Source organism: Chamaea fasciata, unplaced genomic scaffold (genome assembly GCF_029207755.1).
Source record: "Chamaea fasciata isolate MVZ Bird 193981 ecotype frontalis unplaced genomic scaffold, bChaFas1.0.hap1 SCAF_10, whole genome shotgun sequence".
NCBI classification, from domain to species: domain Eukaryota; kingdom Metazoa; phylum Chordata; class Aves; order Passeriformes; family Sylviidae; genus Chamaea; species Chamaea fasciata.
In genome coordinates, this window is record NW_027094095.1 from 25,167,588 (window position 1) to 25,190,297 (window position 22,710).

The 22,710-nt window shown below is 39.8% G+C and overlaps 1 protein-coding gene across 1 annotated transcript in view; it reads right to left on the reverse strand.

Annotated features, from left to right (window-relative positions):
• Positions 1 to 401: 401 nt before the first annotated feature.
• Positions 402 to 22,710, reverse strand: part of SPATA6 (spermatogenesis associated 6) — a 41,802-nt gene continuing 19,493 nt past the window's right edge. The window contains exons 11-13 of the mRNA XM_066192781.1: positions 13,613 to 13,712; positions 10,065 to 10,132; positions 402 to 6,357 (exon numbers count right to left, since the gene is read on the reverse strand). Of these exons, the coding sequence (XP_066048878.1) occupies positions 6,177 to 6,357; positions 10,065 to 10,132; positions 13,613 to 13,712 (349 nt within the window). The 3' untranslated portion in view covers positions 402 to 6,176. The remainder of the gene's footprint in view (positions 6,358 to 10,064; positions 10,133 to 13,612; positions 13,713 to 22,710) is intronic.

Genomic DNA, 22,710 nt, shown 5'->3' on the forward strand with positions numbered 1-22,710 from the left:
GAGGGATGCATCAGTTTATAGGCTCTGCAAAAGCTGCAATTAGGGAAAATCCTCAAACACATGAGAAACCTCAATTTTGATTGGCCACGTTCCCGTAACTTATTGATAATTCAACTCACTTGAGTATTATTCAGTGTTTTCCTTCTCCCTGCTTTTTTATCTCTTGACAAGTTTACAAAGAGAAGAATGGAGCTGAGCTGAGCTACATTCCATCCAATCTGCTGCCTCCACAAACGGCAGAGAAGCTAAATGAAGCCCAGAACATATGGCACTGTGCTGACAGAGCTCCCAAACTGGTTCTGCATGAGCAACAAGGAACATCTTGAAACGCACAAGACATATGTGTTTTAGGAAGAAGATTGAAGTGTTTCATAATAAAACAGGACAAAGTGAAATACAAGTGCTGTATAAAATTTTAATTAAAAACTGGTTTTACCCCTCGACGTGAATATACAATATGTTTCCCAGATGGATTTCATATTTAAGTATTATCCAAACCAGAAACACAAATGAGACAAATAAAGCCTTCAAAAATGGCACAGAGGCTAAAATGTATGTAAACACTAGATGACTGTGGTGAAAACAAGGCAGGCAGGGAAAGCAACCTCTTAGTAAAGTGTTTACTACTGGAATCCTGAATGAAACAGTTCCTAGAGCTACAGTCAGGGTAACAATACAAATACAAGCATTAGAATTCACCACCACTCAGTGATGTAACTGGTGCTTTTGTTACTCAGGAGTTGCCCAGGCTTTTTCCTACACTGAAAATTCACGGTATAGAAGTGCGTAATTCATGTCATGCCAGGCATCAAACACTGTCCTGTCTGCCCCCCTCCCAGCCTCCCACCCTGCTCTGTGTGAAGCTCTCTTCATTCCATGCCATCAGCTCCACACGGTTATGCAAAGGCCCGGCCACAGAACAGAATTTTTGTGCTGTCTCCTCAGGATCAGTAAATCCTTATGAACCAGGAGGGATGTTGTTTTGCAGCAGCAAACTCTTTTCCCCGAGGAGGTGAGAAGGTGGCTCAGATCCCGCTGCTCAGACTGCAGGGAGTTCTCTGCTGGGCCAGAGGCAATCACCCAGAATTGAAGGGAAATGCACACAAAGAAAAAGCACAATCTCCACATAGATCAAGCAAAGAGAAAGATTACAGTTCCTTTATGCTGCCATCCAGACAAATTATCACCACACTTCAGAGAATTTCTCACAAAGATAAAATGGGAACAAACCCCATGCCTTTGGCAAGCCAACACTGATAAAAGGAGCTACAGGCACATCTTTGAAGGGCTTTGGTTGATGGTGTTTTGAATTCCACGGGGAAAGCAGCAGAAGCCAACAGTAATCAAGGGGGCTTGTGCTTAACAGGTCCTGTGCAATGGAAACATGAATATTGGGGGTTTCAATCACTTCCCACAAGGCTGCTGCATTTGTTGGAACTGAAAGGAACTGGGCAAAGACCAATTCTCTGCTGCTCCCAGAGACATCACCCAAGGCAGACACCCCTCCTGTCAGGGAGGCAGCTCATCAAGATCAGCCCTAGAAGTGCTGTCCTCTGTCAGCTTCAAGTGTTCTCACTGGAACCAAGAGGCTCAATTTCCTTGATTTGAAAATTTCCTCAAATTCCTTGATTACTAAACAAATCCCATGAGAAATTCTCAGCATCCTGATAATGATCACTCCATGACCACTGAAGTAATTAACACCATGGCCCTTCCTATGACCCTGAGATTCCAAATTACCAGATTTATACAGCAAGAGAACACTGCTAAAAGGCTGAGAACTTTGTTGCATGGTTCAGCGTTTCAGAAAACATTTCAGGCTTAAAAAGAAGAGGAGAATTATGTACCAAGTTGTTTCTCGCACATGGAATGGGAAGGCAGAGATTCCTTCCAGCTCTCTGACAAAGCCATGGCACACCACACAAAATTTTTCACTGTCACATTGCACCCTTTGTTCCTGGGGAGAGGATGAGGATCAATGATGTGAGAGATGTTAACAGTGCTGGTTAGTACACAGAACAAACAGCACTAAGACATCAGGATGAAAAAAAAAAATTATATTAAAAATAAGATAAAAAAGTATCATAAGAGCAACCAGTGTGAGGATATGAACCTGGATCATGCAGGAGACAGAAGCTGAGCAAGACACCAACTGCAAAGATTAGCTCCTAAGAGCACATGTGGTAAAGCAGCTCATTATCTTTTCTAGCCCTCTCTGATCAAGATAGAAATCTATTAAATCTGATTAAGGTTTGTTTAATAATTGTCTGATTAAAACATAATAAACCTGGGGAAATTAAAATAAAGGTTACTTTTTAGTAACCTACAGATGAGATGGGACTTTTCAGCCAGGCTTCTATAAAATAATTTCTTTAACATTCACCTCAGGATCCCAAAGCACTTCTCAGTCATTTAATTAAGCTTCAACAGAACACAAACTCCCCATTTTACAGCTGAGGTAACAATGAGAAGGAGTTTGGAAAAGACTATTTCATACTGAGCTGAGCTAAATGTTCTGTTATTTTATCCCAAAAATAGATTCCCAACATCTCCAGGTAGATAACTTTCTCCCCTGATAATTTTGGCAGCCTCTGAAGTAAAATTCAAACATGTGATGCACAATCTAAAGCACAGCCCTCATCACTTCCCAAGCTGCTCAGCTTTGGAGCACAAACACTGTTCCCCATCTATCTTACAAAGCTGCGCCTACCTGTTCCCATAACTCCAGCCATTCTTATGCTTCTTATCCTCAGAGGAGCAATTTAAGCTTCTCTTCCTGTAAGTCAAAAACTTAGATAAGGCAAATCATTAAAGAGTTTGACATTTTTGCCTTTAATTCACACCAAGTCAATGACCGAGTGATTTCCAAAGCAGCTACTCCTCAGCCAAGGATTTGCATTTCTTCTGAACACAGGCAGGCAGTTTGTCTAAAGCCAGCCCAAGATCCTAAACTGAACCAAGTTATTCATAGGAGAGATGGAAGGGAACAAGTAGGAAGCACAGTCTGACTCACTAAAATGAAAATGATTAAAATATTGCACTGATTGCATCCTGAAAGCATCACTGCATGCTGAACAGCTTTTGGTGAGAACACCCGTGGGTTATAATAACTTGGGGAGGGCAAGAGAGAGGCACAGACTCTACAGAAAAGCACCAATTCACTCCTCATCTGGCCCATTATTGCCAGATTTGAGTAGGCAGCTTTCCTTTAGGAGCTAAAACACGGGGGTGGAATTATGCCATCCCACTGTCACTAGAACTTTGTGGATGGCAGAAGATAAGGAATGAGCACAGAAAATGCTATTTAAAGCTCCACTCAGGAATCTCGAAATTTGCATTTGATAGAAGGGATTTAAATTGTATTAGAAGGCAAGGTGCACTAAACAATTACAGTTTATTGCTGTGTTGGTTCAGTGCCTGAACCTCCACTTCTCCCAGGCTGCAGGGGCAGAGCAGCCGTGCTCAGAGCTGTGTGTGCTGGCAGGGCCACCTGAGCAAACAGGGAAGGGGAAAATGCTTCTGAAAACAAAGTGCCTTCAAGATTTTAGGGACAGATCAGAGTAATCTGGGCCTGAAGTCACATTCCAGAGGAAAGTTTTCCATTTATCAAACTGGATTTCCAGCACAGTACTTGGAAGAGAGCACTCTCTGCTGTATCACGGTTTGAGCTGTGGAATGACTCTGACCCAGGAGAGGAACATCTCCTGCAGCAGCTGATTCAGAGACACTGAACACACATCTCCCTCCCAGCTGGAGCAGGGCCAAAGATACTCAATCTGTCTGTCCCATTTGATGTTTACTGCAGAAGAAGGCTACACTGAGAATATTCATACTGGTCAAAATTCAATAATGACCTTTTTTTCTCCCATCCAGTTCTCACCTTTGCTGAAAAATTTTTCATCTTTGATGAGAACTGAAGGTTGCCATATTACCATATGCTTCCTTTTTTTTAGCTAGGGGAACCAAACAGATATCCTCCAGCCATTCCTTGGACCCCTTGAAAACACCACCCTGCTTTTTTTATAGTGGCCCTCAACCTTTCTCATCCCCTTGTGTCTTCAGTTCATGGCAACTTGTGTCCTTCATCAAACATACAGGAAAACCCCACAACAATCCCTCAGCATTCAGGCCTTCTCACACACTGAACAATCAGGGACTGAAATCTGCTGGATTGCTGGGGAGGGAAAAATCAAAGAGGTTTTCTGTGTCACGGAGCCAGATCAGGCCAAAGGGGAGCAGACAATCTTCAGAAGACTAACTTTTACTCAGCTGTGAGACTGGGGAGGGAATGCACAGAGAACATTGAAAGAAAACTGCAGGATACCAGGAGAACACTGAATCTTATGGCTCAAACACATACAGGAAACTGCAAAAACCTTGAGGTTTCAACAGATTAACTTTACACCAAAAGGTTGGAAAGTATTTCTCAGAATCTGCCCCATCTCTTTAGGATCTACTTCAATACAGCTACTCCTCTGGGCAGAAAGAAAACTATTCCTTTGTGAACTACTGTGGGGTCACTGGAGAGGGCAGTGAACAGCAGATCCTGGTAGAACAACCCTCCATGGCCTCCATGCCTCCAGGGACACAGCTTGGGCAAGTTTTACTTTTCCCTTCTGCAAAAAAAGTGTCCTGCTACCTCAAAGAGTGACTTGGCACTTCTTCATGGAATGAGACGGGGTCACTAATGCCCCTGAAAGCACTAATGTGCTAAATGGCAGCAGGGACAGAAGTTATCCGTGTTAATTCCCTTCAACTGGTCCAACAGCTACAAGAAATAGAAATGTCTGTATGTGAGACACTTCCTCTGAGAGTGCCCTTGCTTGAAACAGCAGCACACAGCCCCTCCATGTGCTCTCCCACCAGCAGAACTGCTCACCAACTGCTTTCTCAAATCAATTATGTTGTCTCAGCATTAAAGGAGGGAAGGCAGAATAGACCAACTTTTTGTTTATGTAGGCATGCTGGCAGGTTCCAGTCATATGTTGTGCCATCTGTACTGCTAGCTCTATCTTCTATCTAATCACAACAGGTAAAATGGCATCGGTGGAGCTGCCTCTGTTTGCTCAGAGAGGGAGGCAGCCAGAACAGGCATTTGTTTTTTCCACATTCTGGGGGGAAAGCACGAGATGGACACTCTTGCCCTTTTAAAACATTCAGCTTTTCAATGGATGGGCAATTTGCCCTGGTCTGCTAATGTGGGATCTGCTCGGTGCAAGGCTGAAAAGGTTCCATCCCTGGGGAAAGCATCGAACTGCTGATGAACATTTGGTGGCCTTTAGCAAAAACGAAGCGATTGCTGCCAACAGGATCCCAGCAGACCGGGAAGGACAGGCTCCAAATTAGGTGGGATTGTGATGCAGGAATTTCAGAAGGCCTGTACAGAACACAAGGAGCTTGCTGACTAGTTCTGGTCTTTCCCCGTGCACAGTCCTTTCTTATTCATATTTTTAAAATGACAAGTGTATTGGCAAATGTCATGGCTGGAGAACATGAAAGCTTTCAAATGCAAAGGCTTTGTGAAGATGACCTTTCATCTCACACAAAGGCTGCTGGGCTATGTGGTTTTCTTTTAAAATCTCCCATTATTAGAACACTTGTGACTAAAGGTGCTCAAAACCACTTCAAATACATTATTATGGGTCCTACAGTACCAGAGTTTGTGCCATTCTCCAAAATAGCCAATTAAAAGGCAACTGTCTAGGAAACAATTCTCTTTGTCCTAGGCGGGTCACTTTTAAACCAACACTCACTCACATTCACCTTCCCCTTTAGGTCCCCTCTCTGACCACCAGGACACATTGCTTCTTCAACCAATTGTGTTTAAGTTGCTGAAGAGATTTAGATATTTAGTAAGAACTGGCTGCAGCTGAAACCCGAGTTGATGTCAGACAGGAATGTCCAGCAGACCTATTAGTCTTCAAATGACTCCATGTTCAGAGTCTCAAAGGAGCAACACCATCTTGTTTAACTGTGGAGGGGATTTTTTTGTTAGGGATTATTTGTTTCTTTTTGGGGGGGTGAATGTTAATCATTTCCTTTTTTCAGCCCAGGCCAAATCCCCATTTCTCCAAAACCCTGCCTAACCATGAAGACACCTTAAAAAATAGAGTACAAATATAAAAATAGGTTTAGTTACAAACACTGTATACTGTGCATTTTCAGGTGAGCTGCTTTCAGGAATATGTTTTGTGATCTGAAACAGCACCAGCAGTTTTTTGGTACATGTTTCTATACATCTTTGCCAGAGTCTCCTCCAAGATTGCTCTGTGAGGCTTCTCCTTGTACACAGCTGCAGGACCAGACCAACATTCACCACTGTCCAAGTGAACAGGAGTGTTCCGCTGAGGTGGAGGACTGTCAGAGGAAAGAGGATAAGAAACAATGATCAAAGCAAGATATGGAAGAGGAATCAGCAACACAAAACAAGCAGAAATACCAATGTCAGGCTGCTTGGCACAGATTACCTTCCACAAACCAAAATAAAAACTGCACTGCAGCTACTTTTAAGAAATGGGGAACACCCCCCCACTTATCTGAGTACACTTTGTAATGGCCCTCAAAAAGAATTAGTTTTCAGGGAACCTGCAGTAATTTTGCTGTATTTTTGCAGGCTGTGTGTGACTAGGCAAGAGCAACACAGTAGGATGTTTGTGTCCTTTGAAGGTGAAATTGTAACCACAAGCAGCCATTTCAATATGAAGACAATCTATCAGGAGGATATTAAATTACTGTGGTTCCAGCTGTAAAGTGCTCTATCGGAAGCATCTTGGATTAAGTTTTCTACCAAACACATTTTGATATAGTGGCAATCCAGGGTTCCTTCCCCACCCCATCTTCTGTGTCACTGTTTTAATACTGAACACAAATACAGGCTCATCTTGCAGTTGCTTTGAGAAATTGTTCCCTAGATCTGTGAAGTGAAATTTATACTCTGCAAATCATTATGAAACACTGACAAGTCTGAATAGTTTATATCTAAACATCATGACTATCTGCTTCCTCTTGATACTTTCAAAACAAAGGTTGGTGTCATATAACTAAATGAGCAATTTCCCTGTAATGAAGCATGAAACAAGAATCAAAAATCATCAGAAAAAAAATTACAACTGAGATGACATTTTTCACATCTGCTCAGAGATTTAGGCACTTAAGACACTTAATAATTAGGACTGAGTTATCTTCAGCTTTTGCAAATGTTCTCTGTCTGGGAAATGAAACTGGAAATGTGAAGTTTAGGGTGACCATCTTCACTTAGGAAATGGATTACATTCCACAGGGAAGCTTTACAGCTTCTTATATATATGTCATTTATTAATGATAGTGTCTTCTGCAATCAAACCAATACTTAAAAATTCATCCTCAAATTAGTATCAGCCAACATGTGACAAAATTGAAAGAAACCTTATGGCAAATCCACGAATACATGAATCCAGCTGCATCAAAACACAAGGTTTTCATTTGAAGAACGGGAAACGGGAAGAAGAGGAAGATGTAGAATCAGTTTTCTAAATTCAAATCTCTAAGCTTCTACTGTCCCATGGGGAAAAAAAAAAAAAAAAGGAGGAACAGCTTTTGCTTTTAAAGTTCTTACATTCAAATATTAGGGTGATGCCAACCTACACCAAATAAGACAAGACCTCTTGTGTGGCTCCACTATTGAAAAGAGAGGAAGGCCACTTTCACACTCAAAATTGCGCCATCATTTAAGTCAGTCAATGGCATGGAGCAGATTTGAACCTGTTTATCATCCTGAGTTAACTGTGCTTCACAGTTTGGACACAAAGAAACCAACCCCTACCAACCACAATCAGTAGAGAAGTTATACAGACCTGTGTCAAATGCATACAAGTCAATACCCTGGGGACATATCAACAACTGCAGTTTCACCTCCTCCTTCCTGCAGTTTGTGGTACCTCACTTCTGATGGAGAATTCTCAGGCCAACAAGCAGGCACAGCACTTGTAACTATACAACAAACAGCTCTGACACTTTTCCCTGGAATCCATTTCCAGCAGGAGCCTTGTGCTTGCCTTTTTTTTCTCCTAAAAGCTGAATTTACCTAGAGACACTCAAAACCCAACACTTAACTGCAGTAAAGACTCAAAAATCAACAGTAACTTCTACAAGTTCCTTATTCTGGTCCTGACAAAGACTTATAAGAAGGCTTAATTTTCCCTTCTCTTTTTGGAGGAGTGTTTCCATGTATTTCCATTAGCCAGTCCTTGTGCATGAGATACCTGGACAAAGCTGCAGCCAAGTTAAGGAAGATTCCCTCTCCTGTCTCAACTGGAAACCAGCTGACAACCTGAGCAAAGCAATCTGGGAATTACACTCACAAATCATATTAACAGCAGGATTTCTGCACGCAACTCCCTGCTCTGAAATACCTGTCATATGCTTTTGTTCCCTCATACATCTCCTTTAAGAGTCCCAGAAGTTCTTTTCTGAGTGAATCATATACTAAATATTTCACAAAACACAGACCTTTTCCTTACTCCCAGTGGTTTTCAATCATCCATCTACTTTACTGCCAGCATTTGGTCGACAGTACCCTGTCCTTCCATGAACTCTGTCTCTGTCCTTGTATCCTGTTTATGAGCACTGTGGCAAACACTCAGCAGTCTGACTGTCCTGGAGGCCTTTATGTCTCACCCCCAGTGCTGCTGGCCTCTAAACTGAAGGAGCAGTACTTTCCCAACCCAAGTGCCACATTTCATATCCCATCACTTCAGGATTCTGGAGTATTAGGGTTTGTTTTCCATTTTTTTTTCCATCGTCTGCAGTTTCAGCATAAAACTCAAAGTCCCAAAGCTGCCTCAAAACAAAAACTTGCACTTTCTCTCTCACAAACACATCCTACACAATTTAATTGCCCCAGCTGTCAGGACAAAGGATAAGGGAGCAGAAAGGCTACACAGAATACAGGAGTGAGCACAGGAGACACAACTGCAGCAGCAACTTCACAACCAGATGGAAACTGGAGTACTCCCTTGCACAGAGGAGATTACAAATCACAGGGATTTTTGAAGAAGACAGCAAATCATAAATGAACCTTTTGGAGCTCATAAATTTCAAGTAGAAATTTGTGACAGTACCCATATTGAAATATCCTCTTTTCACGGGTATACAGGTGATTTGGGGTGCCTTTGTTAGAAAATAGTGTGTGACATTTAATTTTCAAAATAAAGGCTTTTCTAATGATAACACCTCTCAAATATAGCACCACAGTTCTAGGTCTTCTCTCTTAATATAAAGCAAACCAGAAAAGCCATAGGAGCCCATAAAAGATTTCCAATACTCAGTAGCTTTCCTCCAATAAGTACCCAAAACAATGTACAAAATACTGTGTACATACACATAGAACATCAATATCGGTAACTTCTACTACAGAAACCATCAAAATCAATTTAATTGGTATCTTATAAGTAAATTACTCAAATTAAATTCTGGTCATGTATGTGAGGAGTACACAGAGTAATTAATGCACATAAACCTGGTTTTTAAGACCTCAGGTTTCCAAGATAGCTTCGAAAATATGGCATGCTGAATCACTAAACTACACCACAGAAATCTGATGTACTTTTTGGAAAATGCTTCTCTTTTCCAAATATCTGTTTTGCAAAAAGGAAAAAAAAGAAAGGAAAAAAAATCAAAAAACCCAGCCTCAAACCATATTACTAAATAAACTTAAATTTATTTTTGCACTCCCATAGTTTTAAGAAAAAAATATCCAAGAGATTATTTTAGAAGTGAAATTTTCTCTCTGGCTGACAAATTCCAAAAACTTCTGTCTAAGAATCATTTTTATAGCAAAGTCCAGTTCCAAACCCAGTGTTTTGTGAAAACCATACTGACACAGTGCCAAACAACATCAAAGGCATAATTAGATTTAACTGTATTTTGCTTTTAGGTGAGAAAGCTTAGTATGAGTAACACCTCCTAAAACCTTCTCCCTGTGCAATATAGGACAAAGCTCAAAATGGGAAGAGAAATTTTTAGCTAAATGTAAAGGAAAATATTGAGTATGACTGTTTTGCCTTGGTGAGAGAAAAATTCCATACCTGCTCCGCAGCTCACTCATGGTTAAGGGCACATTAACTGAAGATTCTCTTGTCTGAGGTAAATCATCCTAAAAAAAACCCCAGAAATCAAATTCTCATTACCTTGGTTTCTGATTACAATGATCTCATTTCAAAAATACTTTTTCCATTTAGAGGACTATTAAAGTGCTTACATTTCTTGGGGGAGAAAGGGACAAAGTGTAATGAGCCAAATGCCATTTATGAACACTTTTAATTAAGTTCAGTACAATCCAACTAACAATTTTCAGGTAATAAACTGGAAAGAATTTCTAGACAGTGTAGATCTAGAGAAATATGCAGACAGCAGAAGCTTCAATAAACCCAAATAAACGCATTGGCAAAATGCTATGAAACCTACTGCTTACTGCTTTTGTGTTTCTTGCAGAAAAAGAACCTAAACCTTATTATGTTATTAATTTCATGTGTTTTACAAGGCAGAAGCATTCCACACATCTCAATTCTTCAATTTCATATCGAAGGTTGAGTACATGCTTACTGAACTTTAAAAAAAATCTGATACACTTAATGACCCTTCAGTCAGGTGTTCTCCGTTTCTAGAAGGCAGTTTTACATTCCAAATGCTATCTAGACATTAATTAACCCAAATTTGCCCTCTTAAGTAAGAAAGAAACAAAAAACCCTTGTGGAGGGAGCCAGCTGCTCACCTGAGATGGGATGGTAGAAATTCCAGCACACACAATCATGTTCACCCTACTCTGAACAGCAAAGACCCTACTTAAGGGGTGATATTAAGTGATGCTTTCAGCACAAGTCAATTGCTGTAAGGATTAGTAAACAAAGTCATCTTTCATGCTATAGGAGAAATAATTGCAAAAAAGACGGCAATAAAAATAATCACACTTGCTGGTAACACAGAACTAGGAGAAAAGACAATAAATATAGTGGTAGATGGCAATAAGATGCAGAGCAAGCTCAACAGCAGCATATGGATGAGGAAAGACCTGAGAGAATTTATTGTGGTGAAATGCAAGGTAATAAGAGTGTTTGTAAACAGGAGAGCTCTCTTCCTTCAGCAGTCACAGACTACAAAGCACTGAAGAGGAAAGGGGGTACAGTGGTAAATAAAACTCTGCAGCATTTGCCAGAGGCAAATTATGTTCTGGAAAGCAAAAAAAGATGGAAACATTACGATATTGTCAGAATGTCACAGCAGAAGGGTACAGTGGACACCCCAAGGAATATGCAGCAGAAATCCAGTCACACTATTTTTGCAGAGCACGATAAAAATGAAATTTTGGACAACACTGCTGTAGGCTTCTGGGAATGGTTATTTAGCGTTAGGGTCTTTGGAATGAAAGAGGTATTTTTTAACCTTTCAAAGTTTGAAGAGGATCTAGATTGGAGCCAGAATCTGCTCCCCACATTGCCAATACACTTCCTTTACCATTCCCTCACTTTCAAGATGACCCATTTACCTCAGAGACCCGCTGTGCAACACCACAGCCTCGATTTTGGGCCATGTGGGGAAGCACAACCCATCCTGGTGTATTCTACAGCACTCACTGCAAAGAGAACTGATATATTTTTTTCTTTTTTAAATTAGATCAGCTGCTGTTAGCACAACTTTCATGAGCCAGCTCTACAGAACTATCCAACACCACAAGACTGCTGTGTAGCATCCTTCCCTTCCTTTTGCTCAGTGGAAGAAAACAGAGTGAGAAAAATGATCCTTTGCCAGCACTGGCTTGATCAAGTTGGTAATTAAAGACCCAATCCCCTAATAGCTGGATTTTTTAGGGCAGGAACACAAGGTTTTCTAACAGAAGAGGACAAAGTATCATCTCTGCTTATTTATCCCTGTGAGGATTCAGCAAGTGTTTGATTCTGTAAGTGACAAGGTGTGCCAAGAGAAAGCCAACAGAAAGTACCAAAATTCAAGAATTCCCCCACAATGTTTGCAGAGTCTTTTTGACTGTAGGAGAGACCATGAACCAATCACCCAATTACTCCTTATCATAAAGTCATGGTCTACTGTTTGAGGAAAGCAGTCAAGAACCACTGGAGATAGTTCAGGCTGTGCAAGCGTTCATTAAATGTAGGTGCTGAACTGCCAGGAAATCCAGTTTGTTATCTTTAGTTCATTGAAACATCAAGGGAGCATTTGACATGATTTGTACCTATTCTGAGTGGCTGAAACACAGAAGAATGTCATGGGCACCTTCTATTTGAGAGGCAGCAGCTCATGAAATTGTAACATTCATATATACATGAGACAAGGTTTTTCTGAGTTAAAAACAAAACCCACAACAACTAAGCTAAAAATGAACATTGAACAGAAATGAGAAAATAATCAGATGAAGTGAGAATAAGGTGAGAGAATGAGCTGCCTAACATGGCTAAATCTGGGGACATGAATGAATGAATGAATGAATGAATGAATGAATGAATGAGGACTTCAGAGTGAAGACAGATGCTCTTCAATCCATCTTGGAGTGGATCAAGACCACAAAGATCACTTCTGCTGGGTTTCCATCCCAGACAGCACAGCAGTGCTGCACCTGCCCTTGCTGTGGGGAATGTGATGGGAGGACATCAGGGCTCCCACACTTTTTATCTCACTTCCCACTGATACAGAGAACTACAGCTGAGGGGGAAGGTGGAAAGCGAGGGACAGTAGCAATTTAAACTTGCCCCAACATTCAAAAGCAGATTTCTGTCAACATTCCATTTTCCAAGAGAAAAACCGAAGCAAAAAAGAGATGCCTTTCTCCACTTTGGGAGACTTACGTCTCTTCTAACCCATCAATAACATTTCTGAATTAGATTGCCAGAGCTCCTCATCATCTTACGTCATAATCATCATTATGATCATTGTATCATAATCATCTCTCATCCTTACAACCTTTTTATCCTACCTTTCTTTTGCCTCATCTCACACTCACAATTCCAAATCCTCTGCAGATGAACAATCTTCTTATTCAGCTGGTACAATGCTCTGGCATTTTTTTGAGAAACTGTGTTTCTCAAAATCACAATAGGAAAAATTTTTGTCTTTCTAAAACCACACCTCAAAATTTCATGAAGGGTAAAATATTCTGTTCCCAGGTGTAATCTCATTAGACAAAGAGCTCTGTTCATTGAAAGCCAGGTAATTAAGGGGAAAAAACCACACATCAGAAGAATAATATTAGCTGTAGAAACAGCTGGATACATGCAGCTGCTGATGTGCAGCTGCACAACATGTTAAGCCTTGATGTTCTCCACATCTGTAACATTTTTCGCTTAAATTGGGAGTGGAGAATCAGAATATAAAAAAACCCAAACTCCAATATAATTATTCTCAATAAGCCATGAGAGGGTTGCCTGTACCACTTGCCCATAAAGGCAAAAGATAAGGAGGCTTCTGAAATCAGTGTGAAACAGTTGATCTCACACACCAAATCCGTATTTCTACAATCAAGGCTACCACAAAGGACAACATTATAATAAATCCAAGACTGTAGGCACAGTTCTCTTTTTTAGTCATTTTGGAGAAGAGGAAGGATTTAGTTTGTAGTCAAACTTACAAATATTAGGCGCTGTCTGGCACTGTGCGTCCTTAAAATATTTTTCACTCTTTTATGGATCTCATCTCCATTTGCTGGTGAAGGCCAACCAGTGCTAAATCTGCAAGAGGAAGACGAAAAACAAAGTGAGGAAATATTTTCTGGTTGAAAAACTCATTGATTCAGATTTCTTTTTTCCTTTTAACTATGAAGCATGCATTACTTCCTTCTATTTGGAATACACACAATGTTTCGATTTGATTCTTATTCTCCTCTGGGGTACAAGTAAAGAAACATTTCAAAGCAGTGCATAAACAGTATGCAGCCACAACACCAACAGAAGATGAAAAACATAGAAAATGTTGATGATTTTGTAACTTGAGTAATATTTCTGTAACGTTTGTGTGGTCCCTACAGAATAAAAAAAGCTATACTATTTCCAGTGATCAAGTTTCATATGCCTCTCTTTAAAGGAAGTATTGCACACATGAAGTTCTTTTCACTGGAATAAATCAAAAGGAAGGTAACCCCAATGCATGCAAACTGGAAAACACATGGAATCCAAAACTTCCAATTGCAGTCTTTATTTCACAAGAAGGACTGCACTTTGTTTGGGGTTTTTTTTTTTTAATATTAAAAATATAGGTAGGTAGCTAGGTAGCTTGCTGGTTATGAGTAATTTAAAACAAACAGCTACTTTTGGATTTTTACCTTGTTATGTTTTGTATTTTTTTCCCCACTATACTAAAAAAAGCCCTCATCCTTCTCAGCAAATTCAGAAGCTGGCAGAAATTTCATATCAATAGTTATTCTTAGTCTCTTAAGGGAGGCAACTAAGATTTTAAGAATAGGATTGCTTACATGCCAACTGTGTTGTTACATCAAAAAAAAGTTTTTTTAAGAAAGAGACATCAATAGAAGGAAAGAGTAATTGGAGGAAAGTTATGAAATGCTTACTTACATAACCTCATCACAGTGGAAAGAAACAGAGCACCAAATGAAGATTGTGCATCTTTATTTCAATGTTGCCTAAGCTCTGGGAGCTTGACTTTGCACCAAGAAAATCCCAACTCATGATGCGGGGTCATGCTAACGTGAGCACGGGTCAGTGGGTGAGCTGTGAGCTGGCAAAGCTGGCACTGCAATCCGAGCAGCAGCCAACAGCAGCACAGAGCTGCCCCTCCCTGCCTGCACCAGGAACACCGGGAACACCGACAGGCTTTGGTGGCTTCTGGCTTCCCAGATTTGATGCAGTGGAGAAACAGCATGACTCTGAACCCTAAGACTTCACAGTTTGCTCTGTACAGGGACTGGGAGTGCCAGCTCTTCTGCTCTCCTCTCTCCAAGTTATCACATTCTCTGCATCATTCAGTCTATCACTCTCAAATCCCCAGTCTGATCGTGCCTGGCTCAGTTCACCTTCACCAGACCTCCAGAAATTTCAATACAGCTGAAGAACTGCCCAGCTCATTTCAAAAAGAACAAACCAAGTGCATAGGGAAAGCTTCAGTACAAAACAAGCAGCCTGGCAATGTAAAAATTAATGGAAGCATGATCCTGAAAATGGGAAGTGCCAGATTATCTTGAAGGTTGCAGGCAGGGCATAGAGTTCTTTGCAATCTTCCAGATCATTCCTTTTATTACCAGAGACAGAGACTGAAATATAACTTGAAAGTGACCGGTTTTCTGCTTTTGAGTAACCTTCTTCTATTTTCTTTTATTTAAACAACTTATTTGGACTCACTTACTGTTGCTTGTATGTCCAAAATATCTCTCTTTGTTCTAAACAGCACCATTATTTTCAGCTTATTTATGAGTTTCTTTGAATCAATTCATCTACTTGAGAATGCTTCTATTTTTCTTCAGGAAAGGGTGCCAAGAAATGACACAATATTGGAAGTATATAACATCTAATCTATATGGGGATGTATTTTCACATTTGTAATGATTTTATTGTTGTTTATCCTTGGATCACTACAAGCAGGAATCTTCACCAAGATGACTACAGCATTCATATTACTATCCTGAGAATTTTACAATTAATTCCAAACCCAAGAGCACGTATGGCAAATCCATACTGTACAATTCTTTTGCATACTAGAATCCAGCAATCTGTTGCACTAAAAGATTTCACATAACTTCTCCTAAAAGAAAGTAAAATGGTTAGAGAATTTTGTTAGGGGAGAAAAGCACTGCCTTTCAAGAAACAGAAGTCTGAGTCCCTTAAGCAGAAAGGAATGCTCATTTCCCTAATGCAGTCAAACCCCATTTGATGTACTGCATTACAATGCATGTGCTCTACCACCTGTGTTTTGAAGAAAAAAAAAAAGTTCTTTTTTTAAAAGAACACAGGTAAGGGAAAGGGTCTGCAGTGATACTATCGTCTTATGGCTTCCCATTAGAATTTACAACATTTACTGATATTAAAGGACCTCTGAAATGCATGTTTAAAAATCTGCATCCTAGATGCAGTAGGAGTGAGTCATTTCCCATTTGACAAATAAAAGATAGAGCCATGAAGTCATGGCATTTTCCCTTATTTATACAGCAGCTGCTGTTCTTCCAACACTCAGGTTGCTTGCTCTGAGAAGTTGGAATAGATTGCCTTTGGGAAATAAATTTTATGAAATTCGTATGTAAGATTTCAGGTCATTGTTATTAATCGTAAATTTACAAGTATCCTTGGAGATAAATGTATTTACTTTTGGGAAAAAAAAAGAAAGCCCAGCTTGCTATTGTATTCAGTTAGAAAATACATGGCTATGTCTGCAAGAAGAAGATTTAAGTACTTAATTCGAGAACTATTAAATTCTTTCTCCAGGTGATTTTATGGATCAATCCACTAGTGTGCGCTGTGGTATAACAAATGTTGGCCCCTCACACAGACCCCAAACTTCATTTAGCCAAAAAAAAAAAAATAAAATCAAAACCTTAAGCGTGATTAAAAATGGTATCAGTTTCTTTTTAATTAGCTTTTCTAGTATTTTTATTGTCTAATTTTAGTAACAACTATAGGGTCTAATCCACATTTAAAGAATAATGTTAATATTTATCAAATGAAATGCAAACTAAAATAAAATCATGCCTGAAATGCAAACAAAAATAAAATCATGCCTGAAACACAACAACTATCATCTGAAGTGAAACCTTTTTATGATATTCTAACTCTCCTATTGGAAATACCTTATAAAACAGGCTTTATTGCACAGCTTCTTGGAGTATAAATAAAGGGATTTCATTTGCCCAAAATCACCAGTAACAACTCTTTAAAATGACCAGCTACTTATATATGTGATTAAGGTGTCACTATCATATTGCAGTGTGCAAAGGAAAGTCATTTCATTTCAATGACTGTTTGTCCTGATAAACGAAATAAACTTCTACAGCTGTATTCTTTGTCATACTTTCAATTTTCCCTGGGACTTGCAAACATTCTGCAGTTACATCAGTTTAAATTGTTTATTGATTCCAATAGATTGTATAAACACTTTGGAAATATAGCTCAGTGACCTAGAAAAAGCCAGATCCATCAGAGAACTTTTCAAGATTAATTTTAAAGATGTTGTGTTGAGTCCGATCAAGGAAACAGAACCATTTTGCCTTGTAATGTGACTAAAAGACATTTATTTTCTTTTATGAGATAAGGATTTTTTTAAGGTCATACAGACAACATCCACCTTGATGAAAAAAAAGAAGCCAAACAGGCAGTGTAGATTTTGTGCTGAAAATTATTTTCATGTATAATTTTATCCATTAGGATGAAATACTCCATTAGAAATGCAAACAGGATACATCCACCCATGTACCCTACTCAAACAGCAGCTTGCAAACTTGAGAGCTGTAATAAATAGGAATTTTTAAATGTCAGACAATCCAATCATCCACTTGCACGTAGCAAAAACATTAATATCACATTTCAGCAGGAGATATTAATACATTTCACATCAGCAGAATTAATGCCAGAGCCTTGTGCAGAGAATTTGCAGTGGCTCTCGTGACCCCTTCCCCCACCACGGCACCTCCCTGCCTCAGGAACAATTCTGTGCATGTGGCCTCCACCAGAATTCATCAGCTTCAAAGGCACAGTCCTCATGCTGAGCAAAACCACAGACAAGGACAAACTATCAGAGGGCAGAAATCAATGAAGTTCTGTAGTACCAGGTTCACAACTGCAGAGAACGCTACTGTAACTGGGGGGAAGAGGGAGTAAGGACATTTAGAGCTGAGTATAACCTGAAAAAAACACAATCTGCAAGTAGAAAAGGAGAGAGTCTCAACAAAACCAAAAATATTTAACTCTGAAATAAAAAAACCCACCTCACATATTTTATATCTATGAAGGTATTTATTCAGCATTCATAGTAGGAAAGGAATTTCTTTACTCTCATTTTAGAGGACCTGAGGTGGTAATTCAGCAGGATGGACCTGGTTTGCAATGCATACTGGTCTGTAAGGGGGCACAACAGAAAAGCTGGGCTACACTTCAGGGTTTTTCTGGTCTATTTAGTCAAGGACACAATTTCTGTTTGCTTTTTCTTAAAGTGACTGATGCCTATGATGCAGCTCTGAAGTGTTTTAGAGGCTCTGTTTGTACATAGAAGCCTGGATTGTAAGGAAGTTATACCAACACAACCCCCCTACATTCTCACAATGCTGGAAGTGGAGGAGGGTGGCTGCTTTCGCAGTGGCAGGATATTACTACGAAGCAGGAACAACCACACACAGACAGGGACTTAAATCAGAGCACAGAAGCCTAAATATTTGGAAGAAGAAGCTGACAGCTTAGCTGTGTACTGATTTGCTCTCCCTCTTCAGCGGGACCTGAAAAAAAGGTAAAATTTCTCATGCTTTCTATGTAGCTTCTCCTACTTTCAAAAGCCCAGTTTATAGTTGGGCCTTGAAGCATTTGTGACACATTCAGTGCTAAGTTCTTAAATTAGTAAATGCTTTTTTCCCCTCTCCTTTTCATATCCAGCCCTTAAAACTGTGGCAATATACATCATGTAAAAAGTGAAACTTAATGGCAGGTAGCTTCCGAAATTTCAGTGAAAGTCAATACTCCAGCCGAGCAGCTGCTCCCAAAAGGTTGAAGTCATTGTGGTACTAAATCATTAGCATGTCACAAATTGGCTGCACCTCCTTATGCTCTTTGCAAGATTTTCCATTACCTTCTATCTTCTCTGAATTTATTAATTTATACACAAAATGGCTCTGACAGCAATCAATTTCAAATTTACTTACTGCTGCAGCAAAATCAGCCGATGAAGATGACAAATAGTACAGATGTTGGTCAAAAATATGAAACAAGGCTTAGGCATTGCTCACTTTTGCAGAATGTAGTATGCAATAACTGATTTTCAAGTGCTGATTCCAGAAGTTATTATTTAAAGGATGCAAAGGAAGTAAACTTTCCCAAGGGGTGAGATCGGTAAACCCAAAACCTTCCTACCATAGTGAATTCCAAAAATCAGAAATAATGACTTTTAAATGGCTAGAAACAGACAGGAAAGCAAGGTACGGCCTCTCCTGAGAGCAAGCTTTTTCCTAAGAAGTCTGCAATATTTTTCAGTGTTCTACTTTGTAGTAGAAGTTCTCAAAACTCAGAAGCAGAAGCAAACCCTGTCTCAGGATGCATGCCAGTCTCTAAAATATCAGGTGAACCACCTGTTTCTGCTTTTTGCTGTGCAATAAAAATAACCCCCAAGATCCTGGGATGATCATTTTCAAGATCACTGAAGCCAAAAATTCTGCTAACTGGTGTTTTCAAGGACTTCACATAGGATCTAGTATTTCATTAATATCTATTAGAATCTGTCGTCTTATCTATCATTACCAATATCTACCTTCATGCTGTTATTTCCCTAGTACTAGGAAAATGAGAATATAAAAAGATGGTAGTAAAATGGAGGAGTATTGCAGAAGGGCATCTGATTCAGACACTTAACCTCTGCTTCACTTCAAAGAGAACTTACGTTTTTGTTAAATTTTATAGCAGGTAAGATCACATATCAGCAGCATAACCAGGAGAACATGAAAAAAGCTATCGAACTGCACTTCAATGTGGAAACAAAAGCAGAAGCATGCTATTTCCAGAGTAGGAAAAAGACTCCTTTGATCCCATATGCACGAGAAGTAGCTTTGCCTCTCACATGACAGAAATAGTCAAATACTCCCATGATTGTTATAGTCTCTTGAGGAAAGGATTTTTCTTGTGCCAGCACACAGCTCTGTTCAAAGGACTTCTTGACCTTATGGAATCCATCTCACTATTTCTCCTTTTCGTTCTGACCGGTATTTTGCTGCAGGTTTCAGTGCTGCAAGGAAGGCTTGGCTTGTAAGTGTCCAAGAAAAACCCCATCCTCTAGGAGTGCATGAGGATGTCTGTGCACCATGAAAGCAAGGACTGGACTCCAAGTTTGCTTTCCTGAAGCAGCACTGAAAGGACAGAGTGTGAATGCTCTTTCCCAAAGCACCCAGGATGCTCCTCTCTGCACAAAAGGCTACTGACCTCTGCACAACCAACCAAACCACTGCCTTGGCACACTGTGGGGCACACACTACAGGCAGAACTCGAGGGTTTGTGAATGACACTGGTCTGCACAGGAGCTGCAATCCAACCTCACAGAATCATGGAATTGTGAGGGCTGGAAGGGACCTCTGGAGGGTTTATGGCCACATCACTTCTGAGTGTTAGCTGCAAACATCAGCAAATGTTTTCCTTAGATGATGTACCTAATGGAAAATGTAAAAAAGAAAGTATGAAAAATCAATATTCAAAACTTGGCTGTCTTGTTCAATAGTATATTTGTTTACAGTTCTGCTTCTGACTGAAATCCCAGAGGAAAGGGGAAGAGGATTGATTTGTGGTGTCTCTAACAGGCTCAAAGAAAGGGACAGGAAACTGCCAGGGAGGATACAAAAGGGCTCAGAGGACCCTGCACAAGACTCCAATTTCTGTCTCACTGAAAAGTACTGCAGTGGTTTAACAACCACACACCAGGCCTCTGGGAGGTACTCCCAACAAGGCAGTCACTTCACACTACTTTTTAAAAAAGAAAGGGAAAAGAGGAACTAAAGGTCAAAGTGGAGAGTCAAGTTTCATATTGACTGTGGGTTGACTATCATTAAAAACAGTAGCCTGGATATGCTAAGCAATTTGTCTTTGCAATTCAAAATAAAATTGGGGAAATAAACACCAAATACAGTGAGATAAGACTCCATATTCTTGCAATTACACTAACACTGCTTTACTTTCAGTGCACTGATTTCCTCTGTATTTCTATGATCTGAACAGCAGCCTTTGCATGCATTTCCAAACATTGACCTCTAAACCATGTTTGTCATTCCAAGTATAACTCTCAGTACACAATCAGCTAAAACCATTGTTATCTCAGCAGCATGAAACAGAGATCAATTTTTTTTAGACTATGCCCTTTATTTCTCATTTTGATTCTTTTTTTTCTGATGACAGAAGTAAATGGTTACACATTTTACATAAAGAGATGTTACAGCTCTGAAGAGCTGAGAACATTTGCTTTAATAAGAAGAAAAAACATAATTTCACAAGATCAGAAATCTCTTCTGGAGACTCATAAAGAGAAAAAGCAAGAACATTCAGACAAGTTCAAGATTAACTGGCAGACAGCTGAATTACTAGGCATGTAGCAGCAGATCACAACATACAAGACTTTCCTGCTATCAATAGAAGGCACCCCATCAACTCTAAATAAAATGTGTATACAATTTAGCCCCACCCCCCTCCAAAAGGAGTCCCGCTGAGAAAAGGATAAAAAAGTAACCACGACAATATCTCTTCCCCCAATATGGATAACTAATGCACAAACATTGTCAGAGGAGACTGGGGAGGCAGACAAGATGACAAAGAAACCTCCTTCAACCCCAGATACATCCGGATCTCTGTATAACACCTCTCAAGATACATTATTACACAGAACAACTAACAAACAGGTTTTCAAGCAGAGGAAGACGTTAAAACACCAACTTGATCTTTGTGAGTATTAAAAATTCAGTCCCCACCTGCCATCTGTCATTTTTCTTTTGAAAGAAAAAACCGAGACAGTTTTTCTATTTTGGAAACAAGCATTAGGCTGTGTGTAGGCTGTAAAATGCAACCTGAAAGCATTGACTAATTGGTACCAATGGTAACAGAGTGTGAACTGGTCACCAAAACACATGTTCAGCATTTAGGACAGGTCATCAGTTTAATCCTTAGTTTCTCCCTATTATTTTACCTATTTGCTTACTCAGGCCTAGCTTTGCATACAGTTTTTCTGCTCCCAGAAAGCCAACCAGTAACTTGCTACTTGAATGTACAAGAGAAGCATCAAGAACATGTTCTACTCAGCAGGAAGCAGGGAACTCTCCTTGAAGGACTGGAGGGCTTAAGCATGAAACCATCTGTTGCTTTTTTGACATTTCTTCCATCCCGTTCTCATAAGACATTGAAGCTGGGAAGCTGGCCCAAAATATTAACCCAGGGACTGAAATCCACTAAATTAAAGGATATTTGAAACTGTCCCCAACCCAGTACCACTGGGGTCAGTGGAGATAGCTAAGAAAAATAATTGAAACATAGCAATTAATATACATATAATATATATATGCAGAAGTCCACCCTTCAACTCAAAAAATCAAAATCTTAGGATGTCAACAAAGTGAAAAGATTGGAAAATAACACACTGAGTAGATTAAAGCTAGCCCAAGCATGTTATGCACACCAGTCACACATCTGAGTACAGCACAGCACAAGTACATGCTCAAAAACACCTGTGAGAAGTCAGATGGGAAAAGGGTTTCCAAGTACCTACTGTAAAGTTCACTTGCCATTTTTACGTATCTGTATTTACATTCCTGAGATTCCAATCACCTCTGAAACAGTGATGATTCTTTTAAGTGATGATTTATTAATTCTCTGTTCCAGATGACCATTGGCAGCCTAAAACATGGGGTGTCACCATTCCAGAGATTTTCACTGCCATGTTACTAGGATTGTAATCATCAAGCAGAGAGGTGATGGCAAACACAGCAAAAGGAAAAGTCAAACAAAAACACAGCTGCTGCAGGGAGATTGTTCAGTCTCTTCAGCCCTCACATCTCCA